Raw genomic sequence first — 23,396 nt, 5'->3', positions numbered from 1 at the left:
GAATTTTGTTTTTTCTTCTTTTTCTTCTTTTAAGGTCTGGCAGCACTGTTTGGGAAGATAGCTCCGCTAACCAAATGGTTAGGTTCGTGTCTCTGCTAGGTGGACTACGCACTGAACAACAATATAATTGTTTACGAAACCCCGAACATTTAATTAGTCGGGTGCTAAAATATTGGTGTTACCCTCTTAAAAAATTAAACTCCCTGTGCGGGGCTCTACTTTTCACTATTTAGCTCAACAGTTTTGTATTTAAATATCATAAAAAAAAAGCATTGTTAATTGTTTTGGGTTTTTCGATCGCCAAAATTGGATACGAACTTGATCATTAAAATGTTTTACAAGAACATACAATCTATACATTTTTTCAGTGTTTTGTAACCACATTGTTAAAAAAGAGCTGAAACGAATAATGTACCTCATTACAGTTTTAACTTTCTTGCTTTTTAAAGACTATACATGTATGAACATAAAACGTTTAGTCACAGATATTAGGCTTACGCTGGTTCATTAAGTTCCTACACAGGTGTTTTTTTTTCTTTCCATATCAGTTTAGCTTGGAACACCTTATCGTCATGGCTGTACCACTTGCGCCACTTATTCTGCTACTCATCCTGGGTTGTCCCACTTGCAAGGCCTTCGATGAGAAGCGGGTTCTAGGAATGCTGAATTTAGAACGCGATCTCCTGCAGATTCTGCGTGACTATGCCGAAAAGCTGGAGGAAAAGATAAGCCTTATAAACAAGTGAGTTTGTAAATAAAACTGAGAGCTAATTATACTGATAAGAAAATAATCATGTTATTTACTCAGTTCTTTGGAAGAGTACATCGAAGATATAGACGAGGCCAACCATTATCCAGAAGAGTACCTTTCCAATCCGCTAAATGCCTTTCGATTGATTAGACACATGCATCAGGACTGGGTCAGTTGGCAGGTTTATATGGAGGAGCAGGTGGGCGCCGAGCAAATAGCCAAAATGGAGCTACTACTACCGCAACTCCCTAAAAAGTTGGCCTTTAAGGAAGCGGCCAAGGACGTCAATAGTTTGAGCCAGTTCTACGACTTTGAACCCGCTGATCTAGTAGAACAAAATGAATTCAAGAGGTTTGAAATCCATGCTGAAATATTCAATTGACTGAAAATTCTTTTTCTTAAAGTCCCCTGCATCTTTCGCCTTTGGACTGCTATCACTTGGGATTGGAGCTGTATGAGGAGCATGATTACCTGGGGGCAGCCAAATGGCTCGAAGTGGCTGCCCATAACTTTACCCACTCAAGGTACAGTGATCTGTACGATCTACTGGGAGCACCACGCTGGCAGGTCTATCGAGATCTGGCAAGGACCCTGTTCAAACTGAGTAAGTATATTTTATTTGATATTTATTGAACGAAATATTAAACCTTGCCAATCAATTGCAGATCGAGAAGGCGTATATGATGCTTATGGATCAGCACTGTATTTGAACTCCCAGAATGTGCATCTGATACAGGAGTTTAGCCAGATGGAGTTGTTTAGTCTGAGGGACCCCATGGAACCCATACTCCATCCTGAACAAGATCCCACCGGTCTGGAGAGCCATTGTCGTGGCGAATTTTACGCCCACAAGGCCGAGTTGCTGTGCGAATATAATAACTGGGTTGATCCATTCCTGGCATATGCTCCCTTAAAGTACGAAATGCTTGCCCGGGATCCCTACACCATCATTTATCCGGACAGCATTTTCGAAACGGAAATACAGCACGTGGAGAACGCCTACGAACGCTGTCCACGAAATGTCCAGTTCGAGCTTCAAAAGGGCGTCGTCGGGTGTTCCATCTCCGATGGATACAGTCCGGTGATGAAGCGCATCAAAGAGCGAGTCTTGGACATGACGGGAATGGAAAATTTTTGGGAAACCTTTTACATAGTCGAATACGACCAGTTGAAGACATTCGAAGTCTTCAATCTCTTCCGGAACACCAACAAGGTAATAAAACAAAAAACTATAGGTTCTTTAAATTTTGATTGATTTGACTTCATCATTGACATGTACTTTCCTTTCCAATGTTTAGTTTCCCAAACTCAAAGTTTTCGATTTGGAGGATGTTGAGGCGACTGTAATGATATTTGTAAGTAGAGCTGACATATGTTTTAAGCGATCTTCATAATTTTGCACTTGTTGTACAGCTTAAAGACGTTCCTTTGGGTGGGGCCATAACCATGCCAAATGAAGGCATTTTTGTGGAACCCAAAAGGGGAAGCGTGTTGATCACACTGGATCATAAGGAACATTCAACTACGGTGTGTCCAAATATCATAGGCAAAGGATTAGGTAAATTCCGTAAATAAACCTATTAATTGTCTTATTCTTACATTCTTATCTTTCTTTTCAGTTATGATAAAGTTTATTTTAAAGAAAGATGAATGAGCGATTGCGCTTTTGGAGCTGGGGAGACATTTCACTTATATATAGTGCATAAAATTGCCCTTATAAGGCTCAATAAATACTTTAAACCATCTGCAAACATGGATAACTTTTTAAAATCCTGAATAAATCGTTAGATTTTTGGAATAATTAGATTCGTGGATGTTAACCCCCTTTTCCTTTGCTTATTTCTTTTTTAACAGAAAATTAAACATTAGCTACACTTCTAATGCATTAAACATGCTTTAAAAGCCCTTTTACTGTCCGATATCATTAGTTTCAAAATGACGCTGCTCGAAGGTGTTCACATTTTCATATTTTTGCTATTGTGTTGGAAAAGTCATGGCTTCATGGAGTTAGATAATCGCAAGGAGTTCCTCATCACAGAATCAGCGAAAATGGATTTGATGCAATTGGACACCGAATTGATCAGCAATTTAAAGAAATATGCCGAACAAGTCGAGGAAAAGGTGGAAAAACTACAGAGGTAAGTTAAAGCAAGTATATCTTTGAGATACAAAATTGGTAATTGCATTTTTTAACAGGATTGTTCGGGAGATAAGACAGCCACTGGAGGCAGCAAGAGGTATAGAAGAGGAGTATATGGGAAATCCTCTTAACAGTTTTCCTCTTATTCGACATATGTATCAGGACTGGAAGTATCTGGAAGAGTTTATGAAAAAGCCAGTGGGGGAAGGTAGGAAAGAAAACATATAAAGATTCAAAATTACCTTTCTATCTCGCTTTGTTTGCAGAACAAATCGATTTTCTAAAAAAGAAACTACCAGAATTACCCTGGCAGGCGGATACAGATGAAGCGACTGCCGCCATGTTCCGAATAGCAGAAACCTATGGAATGGAGCCTTGGGAAATGGCTAAAGGTCTTGTCGATAACGTTCAGTACAAGTAAGTCCCTAAGTAGATATCGTTATATATTATCTAATATCCGATCAATCCATAGATCTACACTTTCAGCTTTGGACTGCTTCCAAATTGCAGGAATGTACTTCAAGTGGGGGTATTTTAAAAAGTCATTTGAGTGGTTGAAAAACACAAAAAGTCGGATGAAGAAACTGTATTCAGATGTCCATGAAGTTCTGGGAGTGACTCATAAGGACGTAGCCTTGCTGCAGACACGATGTTTAGTGGAATTAGGTAATTGTATCTTTATTTAAGGCCCTTAGGCTGTCATATCAATAATGCTCTTAGTAATGCCAGTATATTATTAAAAATTACCTTTCAAATTGTTGCTTTCTTAGGTCTGAAAGATCAAGCTAAAGAAGTGCTGTTGAAGCAGCCCGATCTCGCAGAGAATGCAACTGACTTGCTGGCCCAGTTCGAATCTAATCCCTTCAAGGCAAATGATTTGTCGCCCATTTTGCTAGATTACTACAAAGAGCTGTGTCGTTCCTCGTTTGCACCAAAGCCTTCGAGGCTCCACTGTCGATATAATACCACCACATCACCGTTTCTAATCTTAGCTCCGCTTAAAATGGAGGAGATCTCCCTGGAACCGTATATAGTCGTATACCATGACATTCTGCCTGATAAAGATATAGAGCAGTTAAAGCGCTTGGCGGAACCGAAACTGAAGCCCACCCAGGTGTTTAAAAATGAAATAGGTACAGTGAGCAGCGGACGCACCGCTTTGGGAGTCTTTCTGCCATACAAAAATATGGATCCAAATAGTGGACCTGTGTTAGATCGCCTCACCCAGAGGTTACGTGATATCACTGGCTTGAAAATCCACGACAGATTTCCTGTGAATATCATCAAGTACGGGTTTGGGGCTCACTACGCTTCACACTATGACTATTACAACGAGTCGAACTCGGATACTAAAGTCTTAGGTAATAGGATCGCCACAGCTATCTTTTATGTGAGTTCATCATCGAGCTAGTCATTTGCAAACCATTTATTTAAAGTCATTCCTTTTTCTTGTTTTAGCTTAATGATGTCCCACATGGTGGTGCCACCATTTTTCCGTGGGTAAAAATTAAAATACCAGCAGAGCGAGGTAAGGTTTTGTTCTGGTATAATTTAAATGGAGAAACGCACGATGTGGAACAGAAGACTTTACATGCCGCTTGTCCCATTTTCGGTGGCTCCAAATGGGGTAAGTACATAAAATTGTATTTAATATCTGGCTAATAATGTAATTTATTTTTAGCCATGGCAGCCTGGATACACGAATGGGATCAGATGTTTATTCAACCCGTATATCGGAAAGGAAATCAAACATTTGTGGAATAGATTTTACACTTTTTTCAATTTAATTATAAGCGAATATCAAGTCCTGTGTGAAAAGTGGGATCTAGTAAGATCTTATCTACAGTCTGGATACCAACATAAATATATTGTGAAATCATTTACCTTTCATTTGTACATATATAACCTATTCTGGATTTTGTTCACCTACCATTTCATCTCATTATTTTCATTCTCCACAGAAAATCAGACATTTGTCACACTTTAATCGCTTTAAACATGCAGCTTAAACCCTGTTACCGACCGAATTCATAAGGCTCTAGATGTTGCTGCTCATGATACCTAGAAATGATAAGGAGTAACCTTCTGTTTATGGTTCCTATCATCCTTGGACTAACCTCGATGGCTGTGGGATATAAAGGACGCATAAACTACGTAACTTCAGCGGAGGCGAAAATGGAATTGCTGGAAAAGGATAAAAAACTTATTATCCTACTAAATAGTTATGCGGTGAAGCTGCAAGACAAAATCAACGTGCTGAAAAGGTGGGGAAAATTATGAATGTAACGAATAAATAAATAAATTTATTTATTTTTTGTAGGATAGCTAAGGAGTTCAGAAAGCCTTTGAAAGCAGCCAAGGGCAGGGAAGAGGTGTACCTGTTCAATCCTTTAAACCACTTATCCCTCATCCGTCAAATGCATGAGGATTGGGAGCCGGTGGAGAAGTTCATGCAGCAGTCAGTGGGTCAAGGTAAAATCTGTGATCTTTCATCAGCTAATTTAAAGTTTTTATAAAATTCAGGACAAATTGCGTCAATTGAGAAACTGCGTAGGGATCTTCCATCGCAGAATGATTTGGATGAGGCTAGTCAGGCCATGTTTCGCATAGTTGATGCGTATGGCTTAGAACCTAAGAAGGTGGCCAGAGGATTGGTTGATGGAGTGCAATACAGGTTGGTTACCCCAAATTATTTGCTAGAAACCATTAAATCAAGAAATTTATTATATAGTGGCCACCTATCCGCTAGTGATTGCTATGCCTTGGCAAAGTTCTCTTTTAAGGCGGGTAAATACCAAATAGCCTCCAGTTGGCTAAATACGGCCAACAACTTCTTGTTAAAACAACCGCGTAAATACAATGAGGTTATTGGGGTCAGCAACATGGATATTACTTTGCTGCTTGCTCGCTCTCTAGTTGCCAATGGTGGGTATTTTAAATTGAGAAGGGATTATTCCAATCTATATATACATTTTCTTCAGGAAACGTATCCATCGCTCGTGAAATGCTGGTGAATGATTCCAATTTTGGAGAAGCTGGTAATGCTCTTGCTCGGCACTTCTATGAAAATACCCCAAAAACAACTGTCAGCTTGGAGTCTTGCGAATCAGGAGGAGTATTTAATAAACTCTGTCGCTCTGGGAGCAGAAGACAGTTGAATGAATCAAAAACCACGAGGCTTCACTGTCGTTACAATGCAACCACTTCGCCATTTCTGAGACTAGCTCCTCTTCGGATCGAAGAACTATCGCTAGATCCTTATGTAGTGCTCTATCACAATGTTTTAAGCGATGCAGAGATCGAAAAACTGGTGCGGATGAGTGGGCCATTCCTTGAGAGGACAATGGTCTTTCGAGTCGAAAACAGAACGGAGCAAATTGCCTCCAGTCGAACAGCCGATGGGGTGTGGCTTCCTCATAAGTACACGGAATACTATGATCAGGAGGTTTTAAGACGCATTAATCAAAGAGTTGGTGACATTACGGGTCTTAATATGCGCAGTGCCAAAAAAATGCAGTTTATGAAGTACGGATTTGGGGGTCATTTCGTGCCACATCATGACTTTTTCGACCTCAAGACCTCGTACTTGGAGGCCGTTGGCGATCGCTTTGCCACTGTTCTGTTTTATGTAAGTTAGAAGAACGACTTTTAACTTTTTGGCTTTAAAATAGAATTTTAATTAACAGCTAAATAATGTGGAGCACGGTGGAGCTACTGTATTTCCCAAAATTAATCTCATTGTGCAACCTCAGAAGGGATCGGCTTTATTTTGGCACAACCTGGATGGCGAGTCCTACGACTATGACAAACGGACCCTTCATGGCGCTTGTCCTCTAATATCTGGCAACAAGTTGGGTAAGCTTGGCAAATAAGTAATTCTTTAATATAGCATATTGAATACTAATTTCTTGCAGTTATGACACGTTGGATTTACGAACTAGATCAGATGTTCCTACTTCCCGCCGTGCTTCCTCCTCGAAGACGTAACTTCAGCAAAACGATTTCAAACTAAACATAAATTAAACAAACACAAGAAGTGGAACGAACTAAATTAAAGCCAATATATAAAATATTTCAATTTATTGTGTACTATTATTAAAGCTTGCTTACTCATCTTTATTTATTAGTTTTTTTCTTCCCATCTCTTATTAGTTTTCCTCTTAAGTTTTGCTCCATACCTTGACTTCATTTGGCAATTCGATTCGTTTTCTTGGCTGGCATTGGTCATCAGCTCATTGCACCATTAAGTGGGCAATTAAATTCAATTAGCCGCAACTTCCCTGTGGTTCACCGCTTTGCCATTTATCACGCCTGGCTGAAAGTAATCTTCCCTTTGCCCCAAAATCTGCTCCCATTCTCTTCGAAAGTTCCTTTCAAGTTTGCACTTCGATTTCGATTGGCGCTGCTAATAATTTCGCAGATTTATTGTTTGCTCGCTTCCTGTTTGCTTGGCTCTATAAAGGAAAGTTTTCCAATTCCATTGCCGTTGCCGACTTGGGTTTCAATTAAGATTAATGGCGTGCACTTCTCTCCTTGAAGAGTGCAATGCATTTGTCTTGATTTCACCTTCCCGGATTGAGTCCTTTCATCTGCCAGACAACATATGTATGCAGGTTTTTCGCCCGACAACTGTTGGCCAAAAGGTAACGGCGGCAATTTATCAAAATTTGCGCACACCCTGCGGATGAGTGATGGGCGCAAAGGGCAGGAAGATGGCTAAAATTGGCATGCGTGTGCCACTGTTCGCGTTCATCTGTGTGTTTTCTTGCTTAAAGTGGGGGGAAAGGAAGTGTGTTTGCAAGGTACTATTTTAGGTGATTTATTTAGTGAAAAAGTACCATTCTTAAAATTAACGGAAGGCCTTTATATAGCTTGTTGGTTTCTAATTAAGGTTAGCTATAAATTGATAGTATTTTATGATTTAATAAAAAATGGCATGTTTGATTTCGCCAAAATTTATATTTAGTAGTTTGGTAGAAAATGTATTAATACATTTAAATTATGTAGCCGTGATAGGCTAAAAAGTACTCCAAATTTGGTTCCAAAATAAATCTCCAAAATCAGTTCAGTACTGATTTCCAACTACCTACCTAGCGAGTATACCATGTACTTCTTCCTACAGCTCTGTTCATGACTTAAATTGCTTTTTTCAATGCCAACGGCTGCTCCTGTACTTGTTGTACCTCCTGCCCTTCGTGTTCCTTCACATGCTGTCACATGCGGAGCCAAATGTCATTTCAGCAAAATCCCTCAAGTCGTTCGTCTGCCCTTTTTGCTCCTGTGTGCGTACGAAAACATTGTGCAAAATATGTTGGCAACATTTTTCTGCGGCTGCTTAAATTGCATTGGGAAATCGGTTGGGGAGCTGTACAAAAGACAATGAGCTTCTGTTTCTGTGGTGAAAGGTGCATTCGTTACATCCGGGGAATTCCTGCTTATCATTTTGGGCATCTGAAATTTTAGACATAATTTATATGTCGAGTAAAATCCCTGTCAAGTAAGAATCTAGTAATTTCAAATAATAAACCGAATTTGCATATGAGTTTTGATACTAAGTACTTTAGTTAAATATGTGTAAGCCTATAAAGCCAAGTGATTCCCCTTAATTGCTTCTGTATCGTCTATCTCAGAGCTAGATCTTCAATTTAAAATCCTTTAAGGGATTTTCTTATGATGCTTGTTGCTCCTGTTCTAATAAAATTAAAATGCCAACCATTTGCACTCGACGGCGTCTCCCCTGAAATGCGATACAATCTCCGTCTTCGTTGACTGTTAAAAAATTAGCAACAATTTTTCAGCATCGCATCAAAACGCGCCCGACTGTCAACCGCATCCCGGGATGAATCCACCCCCAGCCAGTGCCCACTTATCAAGGAGCTGACTTACTTTGGGCTACACCTTGTTACACCCCCATCCTCCGGAAACCACGCACTTTGTCATCTGGTTCCATCTCCTCTTCCAGCTGCGGGGTAATTTGATATGCTGTGGCTTACATTTTTTATCCGCCATTACCACAAAACGATTTACTTCCGCGTAGCAATTTGCTTTAAATTTTTATTTAAACAACAATTTGCTCAAGCGCAGATTGAGATTTCCGCTGAAAGATTTTTCCACAATGTGGTGGGATGGAAAAGGAAGGGGGAAATAGTAGATGGGGAGGATGGGGAAAATAGGAAAATCTTTTCCACATTGCCAACTCATTGATGCACCTTCAGAGTGGCCTTCGTTTCAAGGCTCTCTGGCTGCAACGGACACTCGACAAATTAATTTGCTCTAGACTGTTGAGACAGCTGGGCGTGGTCCTGTCCTTGCTCCTTGATGAGTGTCCTTCGAGTGTCTAGGGTTCTATCTCCCCTTTCTATACTCTTCTGGAGCGGATTTATGAATTTATTGTAAGCTTGGAATTGCATTAACGAAATAAGTTTAGAAAATATTTATACGATTTTATTTGAATCACAAAAATCATTATTTAATTGAATTTATTTAATGAAATAGCCCAGCTCTGCAATCATATGATTAATCAATTAATTTAAATCTTATACTTAAAAGTTAAAATTACAGATTTATATATTTTGTAAATTAAAATAAAATTACCTTTAAGGGTTCATTATTGTGTTGTAGTTTTTTTCGTTTTGAAACCTTAACCATGTTAAACTTAAAATGAATCGATTACACAATAAAGACATTCATTTTAAAGAGTATATATTTTTGGGTTATATAAACCAGGCTTTTAATGACTGTCTTTTTTTTGTTTTTCTTCAACTTAAATTGGTTTCGTGTTCGCTGGTGTTTTTGTGTGAAACCGACCCAATTGGGAGGGGAGTTTACCAAAAATATATTCAATCTTCAAGGTGGAGTCACACCCTCTTTTTTATTGTTCGTTGTTGATTTCTTCGCTGTTTTCTGCGGTTTTTAATTTAATTTCTTGCACCTTGGCTAATTGACAATTGGATGCGCTGATGTTGCTGACAGTTTCCACTCAAGCATTTTCACCGCCCCGAATTTAAGCGCTTTAAATTATCCCCAAGGAAATGCGGAGGGGGCGAAGAGAGGGCGGTGGCTGGTCCGAGCTCCTGGCGTTAATGGCTCTTTTATGGCCGCCACTGTGCGGTCCCCGCTTTTGTGGCAGCTGCAAATATTTCGCCACTGCACGGGGATCGTGGATTCCCGGAGAGGCAGAGAGGCGGACAGGGGGGCGTGGCCGGGTGCCCGGGTGGCGGCAGCCTGCTTCAGCTGAAATCTAATCTATGCAAGTCCCGCCACACATCCCTCGCATACCGCTCCATCAAGCGAGACAACTATTTTTTTCGCTTGATTTTTCACTTTTTTGCTGTCGCTGTTTGCAAGCTTAACAGTTAATTGCCCCTTGAAGAATACCGCTCCGGAGCTTCAGAGCTCCACTGTATCGGAGTGGACTACGTTGCGACTACCTATGCATACACAAAAGGACACGGCCGGACAATGGAGCTGAGGTCCTGTCTGTGCACTTGTTGTACCCTCTACTCACTTAAAGTTTAAATTAGGGGTATGCTGAACACTTTTTTTTCTTAACAACTTAAATTTATGTGAATAGAAATCTTTTCCAAAAATATCACATAATACATTTTGTACCTTTATGTTCATTTTCAACATTTTAGTCATATATCTACGAGAAGGGTTTTACAAAATTTCTGTACCTCTTGCAATTCCGAATATTTTTCTATTGTTATAATCATCTTATTGAGCTTGTGACATTTTTTATCTCACTTCTATTCATTTCAGCTTATATTTGGCTACCAACCCAAATGTTCTTTTAAATGGGTATCTCCTAGTCTGAAGCATAACTTATCCATCCGGACTTGTCTGTCCCTAACCCCGTGCGTGTGTTTTAATCGGTTTGACTTTGTTGCCTGAACTGCGTGAATTCAGTGAAAAGGGGATGTGGGCATGAATGGGGCTGTAATTGGGGTGGGATGGGGTCATAGGATAACAACAACAAGGACAAATAACGTAGCCAGTGTTGCCCGCAGCAGCAGATTGAATCCTAATCGAGGTTTTGACTTTGGTTACGTTGCGTAAACACGCAACAACCGGCGGACGGAACAACACTCACACTCACTACTCCCCTTAAAACAGTGCATCCTGGTTCAAGGATATTCTATGGGTAGACCTCTTAAGTGCTGTCCCTTGTCGCAGGCCTTACTGTACCTAGTGCAGTACAGTTTATTGTAGCATACTTGCAGGCAGCTGTTGTTTGCTTGTCCTTGGGGCTATTCTATGGTGTGGTCGGAGAAGGTGATTAGAGGCAGTTTAAACCTTTTTATCCTAAAGTTTTTACATGGGAGTAGAAAGTTTTATTTTTATTCCACGTATAGTTATGTGTCATTTAGTTAAACCAACTGAATTGCAATATTTTCTCCGGTGTGAAAATCAAAATTGTAATCAAAGAGCTAAGCGCTTAAGGTGAGCTTCCAATAAAACAGAGAATGCAATTCCTTGTGGCTAAGCGGCTTTCTCTCCCCTTAACACCACATTCTGCACCCTTTAACCTTTTATCACCCCCTATTTTCACGGCTTTTAATGCGCTTTTAATAGCCGAGTTGTTGGCCAGAAAGTTGAATCAATATTGAACTGCATTTGAGGAGCAGCTGTTGACAGGCGGCCAAATGTGGAAGCCTCACGTATAGACAGAGACGGGTGGAGGAGGGGAGATAGAGATGGGTGCAAACAGCTAGAAAGAGATGGCCAAACTTTTGACAGTTTTAAGTTTGACTAGGGAACTCCTCGTGGAGTCGGGAAATATGTGTTGGCAACTTGTGACACAAAGGCGCCGTCTCCATCTTCATTTTCACAGCCCTTCCCTTTGGAGTTTTCCCGTTTTCCAGGCTTTTCTTTACATATGCAACAATGCGCTGACTTGACTTGTCCAACTCCTCCTTGCTTTTTCCTCCCCTAACCTCCCTGCGACCTTCACACAAAACTTAAACATCACGTAAGCATTTTCCAATCCCCCCTTACAAAAGAGTGTTCCCTCCCTTTTGCAACGGACCCCGCACATTTGTACATACATCAAAAATTTTGTTATGTCTTCGTGCGATTTTGCTTAAATTTTGCTTTTACTTTTCAACTTCTGCTGCTGAAAAGGTCAGACATTGTCAGTTAAGTGTCCATGTCCAAGTCGGAAAAGTGTTGTCCAAGATTTCGAGTGCTTTTCAGAATTTTTTAGAGCCAACCCATGGCTCCTTCCAATTTTTTCTCCGCCTTGTCTTTTGGCTCTTATTGAACGCCTTTCGGTTAGGTGTCAATGTGCAAAGCAGAATTATGGCAAATGGTATTGGAAAACTTTGCCAGCTCTTGTAGTAAATGGATATTACAATTCTGCTCAACTAAGATGAGAGTAAGGGCGGACGTTGTGGATTTAGGTAGTGCAATATGTGTGGAAATTGGATGCATAAAAAACGTTAAGGAAAAGATATAGATTTTTTCAAAGAAATCCAATATTAAAAAGGAAAACCTGTATGATCTTAAGTTGCTTGGAAACAGTTTATTTAAATACTTTTGATTTTTGTAATGGTAACGAAACTTTCTAATTTATCAGGATAGCAATTTTTAAAGTGAACTCTTGCTCAATTAACTTTCCCAATTTGAACTTTTGCCTTATCAGAAACCCAAAACACAAAGCAAAACCACCGTGACATAAATCAGAAAATCAACAACTAACACAAAACGGTATAAAAATCAAGTTATGGGGGCGAGCAATACATATTTTGATTTATTGGCTGCTGGCGTGACTCTTTATCTGTACCACCAAACCCCTTATGGGTATATACACCAAACCCCCTAAGTAGACAGCTCAAAGGCCTAAACGAAGCGAAGCCAACAAGAAGAACATGCGAAAACAAAAACATACAGAGTGGAACCAAAACCGAAGCCAAACAATGGCGAGCATTTTGATTTGTGACTTGCGACTTTTCACGTAGCATTCTCACAACCTCACAACCTCACATCCTCACACACACGCACCGGGAAAATCTCCATAAAAAATATGAAAATAAAAATCACGCAACAGGATATTGAAACGTCACACATATGCCACAAGTGCGAGACCTTGGGAGTGGGTGGTGGGAGGTGGTTGGGGGGTGTGGAAAAAAGGGGGAGTGGCTGGGCAGACAGGACTTCATTCGGCATTAAAACTGTCAGTGGCGCAGATTGCCTGCGGTGGCTAAGGACACCTTCGCACATGATTTATTTGCAGCTGCATTTATTTGTTATTTGGATGTGGATGTGAAAGTGAAATGGAGCAAAAAACTGCGCGAATTTCCCGTAAACAGTTGCAGTTTTCTTCGCCTTATTTCGTTCCCCCCAGCAAGCACGTGCCGCTGCGGAATGGGCGAATGTCCTGAGTGTCCTGGCCAATTGTCAGCCAGACGGCAAAAGGCACGACTGATTGGAACTTTGAGCCTGCAGCTTCTGGCTGCGAGGACGTGCAGCGAAAGTTTAAATAAACACGACCAGCAATGCGAATTGGTGGGTGAATTTTCCAAACAGAGTGGGAAAACAAATTAAAGTTGCTCAGAAAGTCAAGCATTAGCTTCAAGTGCAAACGCAACTTAAGCTAGGAAAAATGTAGAGCAAAATTGGAAACGATTTGGAGATTTCTAGGATAAATGGGATCTTTTTTGTAGATTCAATTTGATCGATGTGGATAGATGGATTAAGTTTTGTAGTGTATAAAGGACTCCCAAAACCCAAATATATTTAAAATTTTTAAAAAACGTTCTCTGCCTTAAAATGCAATTCCTATAAACTTATATAATAACTTAACGTAATAAACTCATAGAGCTGTACTTTTTGGACAACCACATCTTTAAGGATCTTTACATGTGCTGTGAGTAAACAAAGCAATGCCCTTTCCTCCGATTTCGTTCCACCTCCTCCGACCTTATCGTGTGTGCCTAGCCTGAAAGCATATCCATTTCACGCCCAAGTGCCGTAGATGCCTGGGAACCGTGTGTCAAATCCATTAACCTTCTGTTTACTTTTCTACGTCCAGTGGCCGCAGTAGCAGGGAAAAAATCAAAAGGAAGCTGGCGATGCCGTGGTGAAAGTGTTTTGTGGAAGAAATTTGATACTTTCACCAAATTGCGTTGCACACTTGAGGTCCTTTGAGTCAAGAAATGACTACACTCCCCCACACTCCCATAAATCTTACCTAGGCGTTTCGAGTGGTGCGAGAAATGGAGCAGCAAATCAACCTCACTGGACCACCCATTCGGCATACCCAGCTCCCCATTCACACACATATCCTTGGAGCAGCCGAAAAACTCTTGCCCAGAAATGAGTATTAAGTTGACGTAAATTGCGGTCCATTACATTAACCATAGAAGGAGGGACTCTGAAATTGGGGAGTGAAGGTCGGGGGCTGCCAATTAACCTCGTGTGTTTGTTAATTGCTTTTGTAGTTTCGCTTACAATTGAACAAACATCGATGGCTTATTTATGGGGGTAGCAATTGATAACAAAAGTTATACGTCAAATAAACATGTAATATTTCAGTGTTTTATGCTTCTTTTATATTGGGTTAGCATTGGTTGTTTAGTGGGTACATGGATTCCAAGTACCAAATATCCAAAAAAAAAAAAAACATGAATATTTCAACGAAAAATATTTTCAAGCTATATTTTTTAAACAAATCTTGGGGCGAAAACTGCACTTTTATGTATTCTTTCACAGATGGCTTAACATTCTTAAACGTTTTTTTTTTAAATTGCCTTTACTCCGTTTTAGTTTACCGTCATTACCGCTGATGGTAATCTTAATCTTCACCTCAGAAAAATACGATCTAATGGAATTAAAAAACATAAATCCGCATTTGAATCTTGCGTTAAAACAAAAACTCAACGCAAGCATTAAGCAAATGAAAACCACACCGAAGAAAAAATAAAGAAAAGGCAAGGAAAACGTAAATGATTTAAGAACTTTATCGGCCATCAGCGACCAGCAGGAAAAAAGTGGCCAGAAAACAAGGAGCTACGGGGATGGAGAGCAAAGGACACTTGCCAGGAGCTTAAATAGAACGCTTGTAGGTGATTATGCAGCACATAATTTATGCAGGCAGCCAGGAGTCAGGACAACAGAACAATGACCATCCTGCAAAAGTGGGGGAAAAAAGAAGTTGGCGACCTGCGACGGGCGAAACTGATTTAATTAAGCAGGTGATTAAAGTTGATGCCGGTTATTTGTAGCAGCCAAAAGAGCAACAAGGAAAGTTCACTCTGCGTCCTGTTGCTCCGTTTTCCATCGACGGCCCTAAAAAGAAGCGTGAAAAGTGCGAGCAAAGTTTTCATTTGGTCTCCTCCCAAAAGGGACAACAATGCAAATTTGGTTGGCTTGTTGCGGGGCAAAATGGCGTATGCAAAACTTTTCTGTTCTCTCTTTTCGGAGAAAGGTCAACAAGTGCCATCAATAGAAATTAAAATTCGATTAGAGGAAACAGTTTTTTGCGACAGAGGAAGTTTAATGTTATGAATGTATAATTATTTTGTTTATATTTGGTAATTTATTAATTTGGTAAATTATCACAAACAATAAAGAACTGTCTTAAACCAAAAATCAAAAACATCATAAATTGACGTTAACAAAATTCATGGATTAAGGATAAAATGCCACAATATAAAACTGACCCTTTTCTTGTACACTGCCTTACTTTTGTGCACTTCGAGTGGATGGCGTGACCCTTTAATTTTCTCCGCTCCCTGGACAAATGCTTTATCATCAGTTTTGGCACTTATATTTTACACAAAATCGATTCGGCTAAGGACAAGGCCAGAACGCACTCGACAATAAAATGCAAGAATCAACAATTATGTTAATTTCCTTTGTGGGTCAATGTCTCCAAGAGTGTGAGTGTGTGTGGGTTGTATTTTATGGCCATATCTTGGGCCAACTGTCAGGCGAAGACAGCTGCAGTGGCTAAAATAAATTAACATTATTTATGAATTTTTCTTTTGCATTTTCGCACACGATATGGGGCCATGTTAATAGCTGCCCCTGAATTTCCCCTGCTGTTAGTTAACAGCGAAAGTTTTTCCGTATGTCGAAAGAGAGTTTGGCACTGCGCATGTCCTTTGCTCACACCTCAGAGAATGTCTCGACACGTGCTTGAAGTCTGGCTGAGATATATATAATGTACCTTACGCATCCACCAATCTACCTGCGTCAGGAGCCCCCCCCCTCCCCTCGCTCCCCATTTGTGTGTATATATGTGTCTATATGTACCTGCTTTAGGTGTTGGCCCATCGTCTTCGTTTTGGCCTCGTTGTCGTCGTTTTGGCTAGAAGAGTGCGGCATGCCTAGATGTAGGTGCCAGCTGCGCTGTTACCTCTCTCTCTTACCTGTGTGAAAGCCCCCATCCCTAAATTTTCCACCCCCTTCCCAAGATTTTCCAGCCCCCCTTTGAGTTACCCAGCTGCAACCTCAACCGCAAGTTACAGTTGTTATTCGTCGTGCGTTTTTCGTTCGTTAGCTTCGCTCTCACAGATACAATCACACACACAGCCACACACATACACACAGATATTCTGGCCAACACACACACAATCACAGCCAGGTTGTTGCCTGTCCTGCTGTCTCGCTTGCACTCAGTGCCATATATGGCCGTGCTACCTACGCTTTTTAAGGTGAGCACGAAAATGTTGGCAGCCAACCAAAGCTAAGCACCTTCGAGGGGTTTTCCACTTGGGGGTGGGGCTCCATGTGTTTTTCCGACGGCCAAAAGAAAATCATAGCTGCAAATTTTCTCTGTGATTTATGCCACTATAAAACTATAACCCTTTTCTTGATTTCTCCGAATAAAAAACGTATTACCCTTTGGTTTGATTTTACGATTTTTCATTATTTACCCCGGTTTTATTTTAATGTTTTCTTTAGCTTCAGCTGGCCACTATTTATTTCCCATATTGTACTTATTTTGCTATATTTCTCCCGCACTTTCCTCTGTTCTTCCCCCATCTTGCTTTATTTTTCCCATCAACGTCATCGTCATTTTCCCTCGTCGTGTGCTCGTCAACGTCGCCTGTTCTCATCTGGTGGCTCGGCTTTCACCTTTTCCCTGCCGCTTTTCCTCTGCCTCCTCTCCGCCGCTTTTCCTCCTCCGCTTTTCCCAGTGTGCGTGAGTGTTTGTGAGGTGCTCTCAGCTCGTCTGGAGTTTTTGTGTAGCGCAGGTTTAGGTGCGCAGCTTTTGCTCGTTAGGTACTCGGTTTTTTGCCAGCTTTTCCTTTTCCTTTTTTTTTATATCCACTTTTCCACTGCTGTCTTAGGTAAATACAAATGAGAAAGCGGGAGAAAGAGAAAGAGAGAGAGAGAGAAAGCCGAGAGAGCGAAGCAGGTGCGCCGGGAAACTCGAGCTAACTAGAACCCAGCCCCTGCTCCTCTCCACAAATGAAGGTGTGTCTCTCCGAGTGCGTTAGGTGCTCCGCTTCGTCAGGAGGAAAATGCTGGGAAATGCGGAAAATGGGGGGCCGGGGGTAACTGTGATTTATGCCAGCCAATGGTTGAGCTCCTGGCTACGTGTGGTAGGTAAGTAGGTGTGACACCAGCGTCGCTCCGTCTCCGTCGCTCATACGCCACGTGGGCTAAAAAATGGCGACTCGGCTACTCGCACCTATGAGCGCGAAGCTACTCGCCCGAATGGAAAGGGGAAAACTTTTCTAATTAGCCAGTGGCCAAAGGGATGAGAAGCAGGGAGGGAGCGGAAAAATAGGAGGCCACACACAAAAGGAGCAAGGGAAAAACTTTTCTTTTCGGCCCCTCGCAGACGCGCCTCTTTATGGATTTTTCGACTGCCCGCTGCTTTATTTTTCCCCTGTTTCTTTTCTTTGCTTTCCCTCCGCTTTGCCCCTCACACTTCCCTCCCATTTTCTCGGCGGTGTCAGTGTCCTCGTTAGGATGCTGTAGCATTTTCTTGTGCGCAGCGATTTTCCTTCTCTCATTGTTGCAGATAAAATCGATAGCACTTTATGGCAATTTAATATGACCTTCGTGGTTTACTTATACACATAAATTCTGTACTTTTGCTAGGCTCTTTATGGCCCTCCTCTCTTCTCTTTTCTCCACGTAGGCTGTTTTTGTTTATAATTCTGCGTTTTTATTCGCTTCTTTTGGGGCTTTTTGCAACTGCGACTTTCGACTGTTTCAACAGGTCGTATGCGCAATCTGTTGCCACCCATTTTTGGCCATCCTCTACCAGAGGTCAGCGATTTGACATTGAACTCGAATCATCATTCCTTCGGCTGCTATTGAACTCTTTCTTTGTGGCCTGAAATCGACGCGACCATCATAAACAGATATCTCAAGCTATCATCAATGTTTCGGATAGATCGAAGATTAGGGGCGTTATTGTTTCGATGCCTTTCTTCGGTCGGGTTCTTGACTCGAACTCCTCAAGGAATGTTCAGAAACGCAATAAATTTTGCTAAAGTTTGTTATTGAAATTGTTACTACAATTGTAAAAATAAAATGCAACTATTAATTGCGTTATTTCATATTTGCACTTATTTGGCTACCCCATTTTACAAATTAAACTGTGTAAATTAATATCATATAAGCTTATGAGTTCGATGTTTTAGGCATTTTAATCGAAAAGTGTTTTTGCAGACGGTTTTTCCTTTAACTATTTATTAATCTATGTAAGAAAGTCATAAAAAAATGATTTTCTAGGCCCAAAACTTGATCAACTAAAACTTAAAATATTGGTATTTAAGTTCAATCATTTTTATTTCAAATGTCTGACAAAAATTGGTTATTTTCTTAAGTTTTAAATGATACAACTCTCGTAATGAAAGTTTTGATTAATTTTTACAAATTATTCTTTAAGGCTTCTATAGAACTGCATGGTACTCAATCAACTGATGTGTGAAAGGCTTAACATTCCCCAATCTAAATCTATTTACTCCAATTATAATGTTCTGAAGATATTAAATATTAAGCCTTACAAATATAAGACCGTCGCATGGCAAACACCCTCCTTAAAAGACTGACCCTGGTTATGGCTGCAGAACCCGCTTTGAGGTTTGTCTGTTGGCACAAGAACATGTCCCACACTCACTCATTCCAATCCTTTCCCCTAAGTTCAACAATAAGTCAGGGCATTAGTCGCTTGAGAAATTGTCTGTTTACCTTGTTGGCCAGTCGCCGTTGTCGTTGCCGTTTCCAGTTTGCAGTTTGCCAAATGGCACTCAAAGCGTTGAAATATGAAAAATGAGACGCAGGAAGCGAAATTACAAGTCATGGCCAGGAGTATCCTGCCATGCAGGCGATCCGGCAATTCTGCAGCACCTCGAGTCGCCGGGAAAACCCACAGAGTGGAGAGACCCAAATGAAAAGTTGAAGTAATAATTGTGCGGCGGTGGCGACGACGACTTCGCCAAGGGGCAGCCTTACACATTTTCATTTGGTCATGTCCGGTGGTGTCCGACGATGGGTAATGTTTGTCCAGACGACCCCAAGTAGCCCAACACACGTCTCCACGACCACTGACTCATTCAGCTGCTTCTCCTGGCATTTTATACTTGGTAATGGAGGTATATAAGGGTATATTGGAACCTTAATAACTAAATTTAAAGAAAACAGTGTGAAAATAAAAGAAATAAGAAATTCAAGAATTTGGTAAATTTAAGACTGAGCAATAAAACCAAGTTCAAAAATTCACCTTTAAATTGGAAAGGCTGAAAATTGAAGTAGTAAAAATGTATTTTAAAGAATTTTTACAAAAAGGTTTGAATTAGTTAAACAAATTTTACAACTTCAGGAGCTGAAAAGAAATATTTACTTAAGAGTTTAGATAAAAAAAAATCTTGGAGTAATTTAATTTAAATTTTTTCCCAGACGATCATGTACCAGGTATTTACATATTCGATGTCCATAATTTTATTGCTCTTTCGCATTTTTTCCACTCTACGCTTTCCATCTTCGTGTTCCTGCACTCTGTCAACGGCAAATGTTGCCAGGCCTTGCTGACCACTGTCCATGCGAGGAGGAGCAGGGAAATGGAAAATGAGCAGGAAAAGCCAAAGGGAAAACGGGGGAGGAACGACGAGAAAGGACACCTCTAAGTGGGCTTCATCAGTTGCGCTTCGCTGGGCGCCGGCAGCGTCATAATCGTTCTGTCCTGCTCATCATCTTCTCGCCAATTCTTCCTCTGCGTCTTTGGTTTGTTTGCTGCCTTTTGCGGTTGATGTTTTTGGGGTCAAAGTTCAGGTTTGGCTCTGAAAAGTCCTCCGGTCTTTATTTATCTTTAAGATTTTCAACTCAGTGCACAGGTTTTTTATCCACACGCTGACTTATGACCACAACAATGCGTCAGTCTGGCTGCTTGAATGGTCTTAAATGTGCACTGGCAGAAAATAAAGAGGAGGTGCTTACAAAAAAGGGTTATTTGATAAATGCAAGTCAACTGGAATAGAACTAATACCTGAAGATTTATTTGTCATAAAAGAATGTAATTTAGCTTATGAAAACATTTTTATCCTTAAGTAAATAATGCTTTAAAATGTAAGCACAAGTCACAATGTCTTATACATTTTTAAAGACACTTAACCTTTATGAATAAAGTGTGATTGAAAATTACGGGGTATTTAAATGCTTAATGATTTGAAAGATTTGAATTTATGCTAGTAAATATAAAACTTAGAAACAAGTTCACTCATTATTTAATAGCACTTACAGCCTCAACTATATCATATCCTTTTAAAATAAATCTCTGTTAAATGATTCAATATCTTTTAAAAAGAACTTTTGCAGTTCCTTTTAAATTTTTTCAGTGCATTTTGCCCGAGGTTTTTGTCACTGTCCACTCGCAGCTGCCACTAACAGTGTATCCTGGCCGGCGTGTGTGAGTGTGTGGCGCTGGACTTGGACCAGCGCTAAGTGGAAACTGTAGTTTTTCTTACTTATGTCCTGGCAGGAGAGCGCGGCTCATAAAGATTTGTGTCTGCGCTCTAATGTCATAAGTCAAGTGCTGGTCGCAGTTCAAGAACTCACGTGTTCGAAGGAGTAAGACCACCTCCATGACCCCATATCCTACCACTTTTTCCTTGGTCCTCCCTTGAAAACAAACTCCTTTCTGGAGTTTAATTGAGAGAGGGCATTAAGCAATTACTGCAACTACCTCTGGTGGACTTTTGGCTTTAATTTAATTTGTCACACTTTGCGAGTGCAGACAACTTTATACTCTGGCCACAGCAAAGTAGAGCAGCTGGCAGGATCTCCAGGGAAAAGGGGGAAATGGGGATTGTGGTCTGGCGAAGCCATTTTCAATTTGACTATGCCGGAAGTTACCTGCTGGTGCCAACATCTTACACACACACACACATAGAGGGTCCGACACTGAAGTCATTTCCTGTGCACAGGACACTCTCACGTTCCCTGGGTCGTGAAGTCCTGCCAGTGGCTTTACGAGCAAGTGTCCCATGTGGCCAACAGGGACTAGATTAAATTGGCATCTTTTGTTGTGTAGTGACTTTGTTCTCGCAAATGAGAATGTGAGCAAATTAAAAGTTCGCCAACTAGGGAGTAGGTAAAGTATAATAAGTGGCAGCACAGCCTTTCTCGGTGCTTCTCACTTTGTCGAAAAGGTCAAGCCATCCATCAAGTGAACTCTTATTAATGCCTCGCATTTGCAGACTTTTCCGGCGATTAATGAAATATTTACAAGCTCAATTGGGCAGGCAATGAATGCTAATTAATTTGCCGACTGGATTTCTTATCTTCACGGTTGAGGAAAGCTCGAAAATTGATTGAAATTAATGCTCGAATGCCCGAATTTAACCCTTTGTTGGGCGAAGAAAATATCCAAGTATAATTGAAAAAGTTTACACCCAAAAATAGTTGTCAAAAAGATGGGAAACAATTCGATAAATGCTCGTCTCAGTTGCACTTGTACATTTCGTAGATGCGGTTTATGTTCGAGCTTCAACTTTTCTTACGAGCTAAAGTTTCCTGTGGCTTGTAGGCCTTGGATAATGCAATTTGGGGTTTGGCTCAATCTGATTTCGGTCGGTGGTGGTGGGTCAGCAATTTATGATACGCACACTTTCAATTTCCCTTTCGATTTTTCTGGCCCACACTAATTGTCCGATACGCTTGGCATACTATATGAATCGAGTTGAGAGGCAGACGGAACAAAACAAGTTAATTAAACGCTTCCGTTTTCCTTTCGGGTTTTTTTCATGTTATCATAGCCCTGGCATCGCTGGGTCCTTTAATTACGGAGATTTGTATGCCGCTGCGGACTTTCACTTCTCTGCATGTCTCAGTTTGCGTCTCACATGCTTTTGGGGACGATTTTATATGTAAATTTATTATTTATTAACATTAATTATGGTGGTCAGTCGTGTAATTGAAGAAGCCCCTTGGTTTTAGTTGGTAATTCAGGGTTGTCATCGGGTTTCAGCTGCTGATGTCAGCGCCCAAATTAACTGGCCATTTGTGTGCCACACACTCTTCGACTTTTGAACGCATAATAAGAATAGCCACATTGATATGCTTAGCATAGCTGAAACTTCATTTGAATGCTTCATAGATGGGGGATTAACTACTGAGATTTATAAACAGCATTATTTTATTTCACTCAAGATAGAGTTATTACTTGAGCTTGTTAATCCCATTTTTATATTTTATGTTTCTTGGTGATACAAAATCCAATATGTTTAACTAAAACTTTAGAGTACTGATATTTTTTCTTTTTTCTAAAGATAGTCAAAACTAAAATTTTCCTGCATTATATTCTTAAGATGAAATCGATAGCATTTAAAAAATTTTTTTGGACCAGAATTGTTTAATTTATTGAAATTTCTTTACATAATTTGAATGCTCAACAGATCCTATATCTCAATCCTAAATTACTTCGCTGAAAAGTAGGCAACGCTTTGAGTGTTCTAAATTTGCTCACGCATTAAACGATTTCTCACGCAATTAACACGTTTAAGCTTGCATACGCACTTGTTGTCGTACGTGTTAATAAAACTAATTTGATTAGCTAACTAGTGTAAGTAGCGGTTTCCACTTGTCTGTTTGCCGACGCCAGCCACTAAAACTCGAACCCCCGCCTATTTCAAACCCATCTGCCGTACATCCTGTGTGTTTTGCGATACCTAAAACAACAAGCGAGTTGTGTTTTGGTGGGCTTTCTGGGGTTAAGAGTGCGTAGACGGGGGTATGTGTGTGTCGCACACGTTTGGCATTAATTTAATCCTTCCGCAGAATAAAGTGATATCGCCACTAACAAGGCAAACACATTAAATATTTATGCAGACATCAGCATACTTGGATACACATGTATATGTGAAATTAGTCCTTTAAGGCGTGCTTGTGTGTGTGTGTGTACTGTGCTTGTGTGTGAGAGACTTTTAATTGCTGTCGTCAAAGGCTGAGGTAAGAATAATTGCAAGATTGGGAATAATATGTTAAGTTGACTGATGTGAGGCGGTGGCTGATTACATCAAAGAGCCGCCACACAGATACTCACGC

At 40.5% G+C, this 23,396-nt stretch overlaps 4 protein-coding genes across 6 annotated transcripts; 3 read left to right on the top strand and 1 right to left on the bottom strand.

Moving 5' to 3' along the window:
• Positions 1 to 553: 553 nt before the first annotated feature.
• On the top strand, positions 554 to 2,496 carry LOC128252160 (prolyl 4-hydroxylase subunit alpha-1). The gene is made up of 7 exons (XM_052979664.1): positions 554 to 742; positions 809 to 1,102; positions 1,156 to 1,355; positions 1,417 to 1,964; positions 2,050 to 2,106; positions 2,165 to 2,309; positions 2,371 to 2,496. The coding sequence occupies exons 1-7, from the start codon at positions 573 to 575 to the stop codon at positions 2,403 to 2,405; spliced, it is 1,449 nt and encodes a 482-aa protein (XP_052835624.1). The 5' UTR covers positions 554 to 572; the 3' UTR covers positions 2,406 to 2,496.
• Positions 2,497 to 2,696: 200 nt separating this feature from the next.
• On the top strand, positions 2,697 to 4,787 carry LOC128257971 (prolyl 4-hydroxylase subunit alpha-1). The gene is made up of 7 exons (XM_052989310.1): positions 2,697 to 2,889; positions 2,948 to 3,099; positions 3,158 to 3,308; positions 3,364 to 3,557; positions 3,662 to 4,281; positions 4,350 to 4,518; positions 4,573 to 4,787. Exons 1-7 carry the CDS (start codon positions 2,753 to 2,755, stop codon positions 4,653 to 4,655), a joined length of 1,506 nt encoding a protein of 501 aa, XP_052845270.1. The 5' UTR covers positions 2,697 to 2,752; the 3' UTR covers positions 4,656 to 4,787.
• A 148-nt stretch (positions 4,788 to 4,935) lies between these two features.
• LOC128257955 (prolyl 4-hydroxylase subunit alpha-2) lies at positions 4,936 to 6,966 on the top strand. Of its 3 annotated transcripts, none has more exons than XM_052989280.1 (7): positions 4,936 to 5,155; positions 5,212 to 5,363; positions 5,415 to 5,565; positions 5,623 to 5,816; positions 5,873 to 6,519; positions 6,578 to 6,746; positions 6,806 to 6,966. In XM_052989280.1, the coding sequence occupies exons 1-7, from the start codon at positions 4,959 to 4,961 to the stop codon at positions 6,901 to 6,903; spliced, it is 1,608 nt and encodes a 535-aa protein (XP_052845240.1). In that variant the 5' UTR covers positions 4,936 to 4,958; the 3' UTR covers positions 6,904 to 6,966. The 3 variants fall into 3 exon arrangements, with proteins under 3 accessions (XP_052845240.1, XP_052845248.1, XP_052845257.1); XM_052989288.1 differs by having other exon boundaries at positions 5,016 to 5,155; positions 5,212 to 5,349; XM_052989297.1 differs by lacking the exon at positions 4,936 to 5,155 and having other exon boundaries at positions 5,227 to 5,353.
• Positions 6,967 to 18,913: 11,947 nt separating this feature from the next.
• LOC128251910 (uncharacterized) lies at positions 18,914 to 19,178 on the bottom strand. Its single transcript, XM_052979168.1, is given in 3 exon segments — positions 18,914 to 18,993; positions 19,047 to 19,088; positions 19,091 to 19,178. Coding segments are annotated over 3 exon segments (210 nt in total).
• Positions 19,179 to 23,396: the final 4,218 nt, after the last annotated feature.

The sequence above is a fragment of the Drosophila gunungcola genome, chromosome 3R, assembly GCF_025200985.1.
Source record: "Drosophila gunungcola strain Sukarami chromosome 3R, Dgunungcola_SK_2, whole genome shotgun sequence".
Lineage (NCBI taxonomy): Eukaryota > Metazoa > Arthropoda > Insecta > Diptera > Drosophilidae > Drosophila > Drosophila gunungcola.
This window is presented reverse-complemented; position numbering and strand designations above follow the sequence as displayed.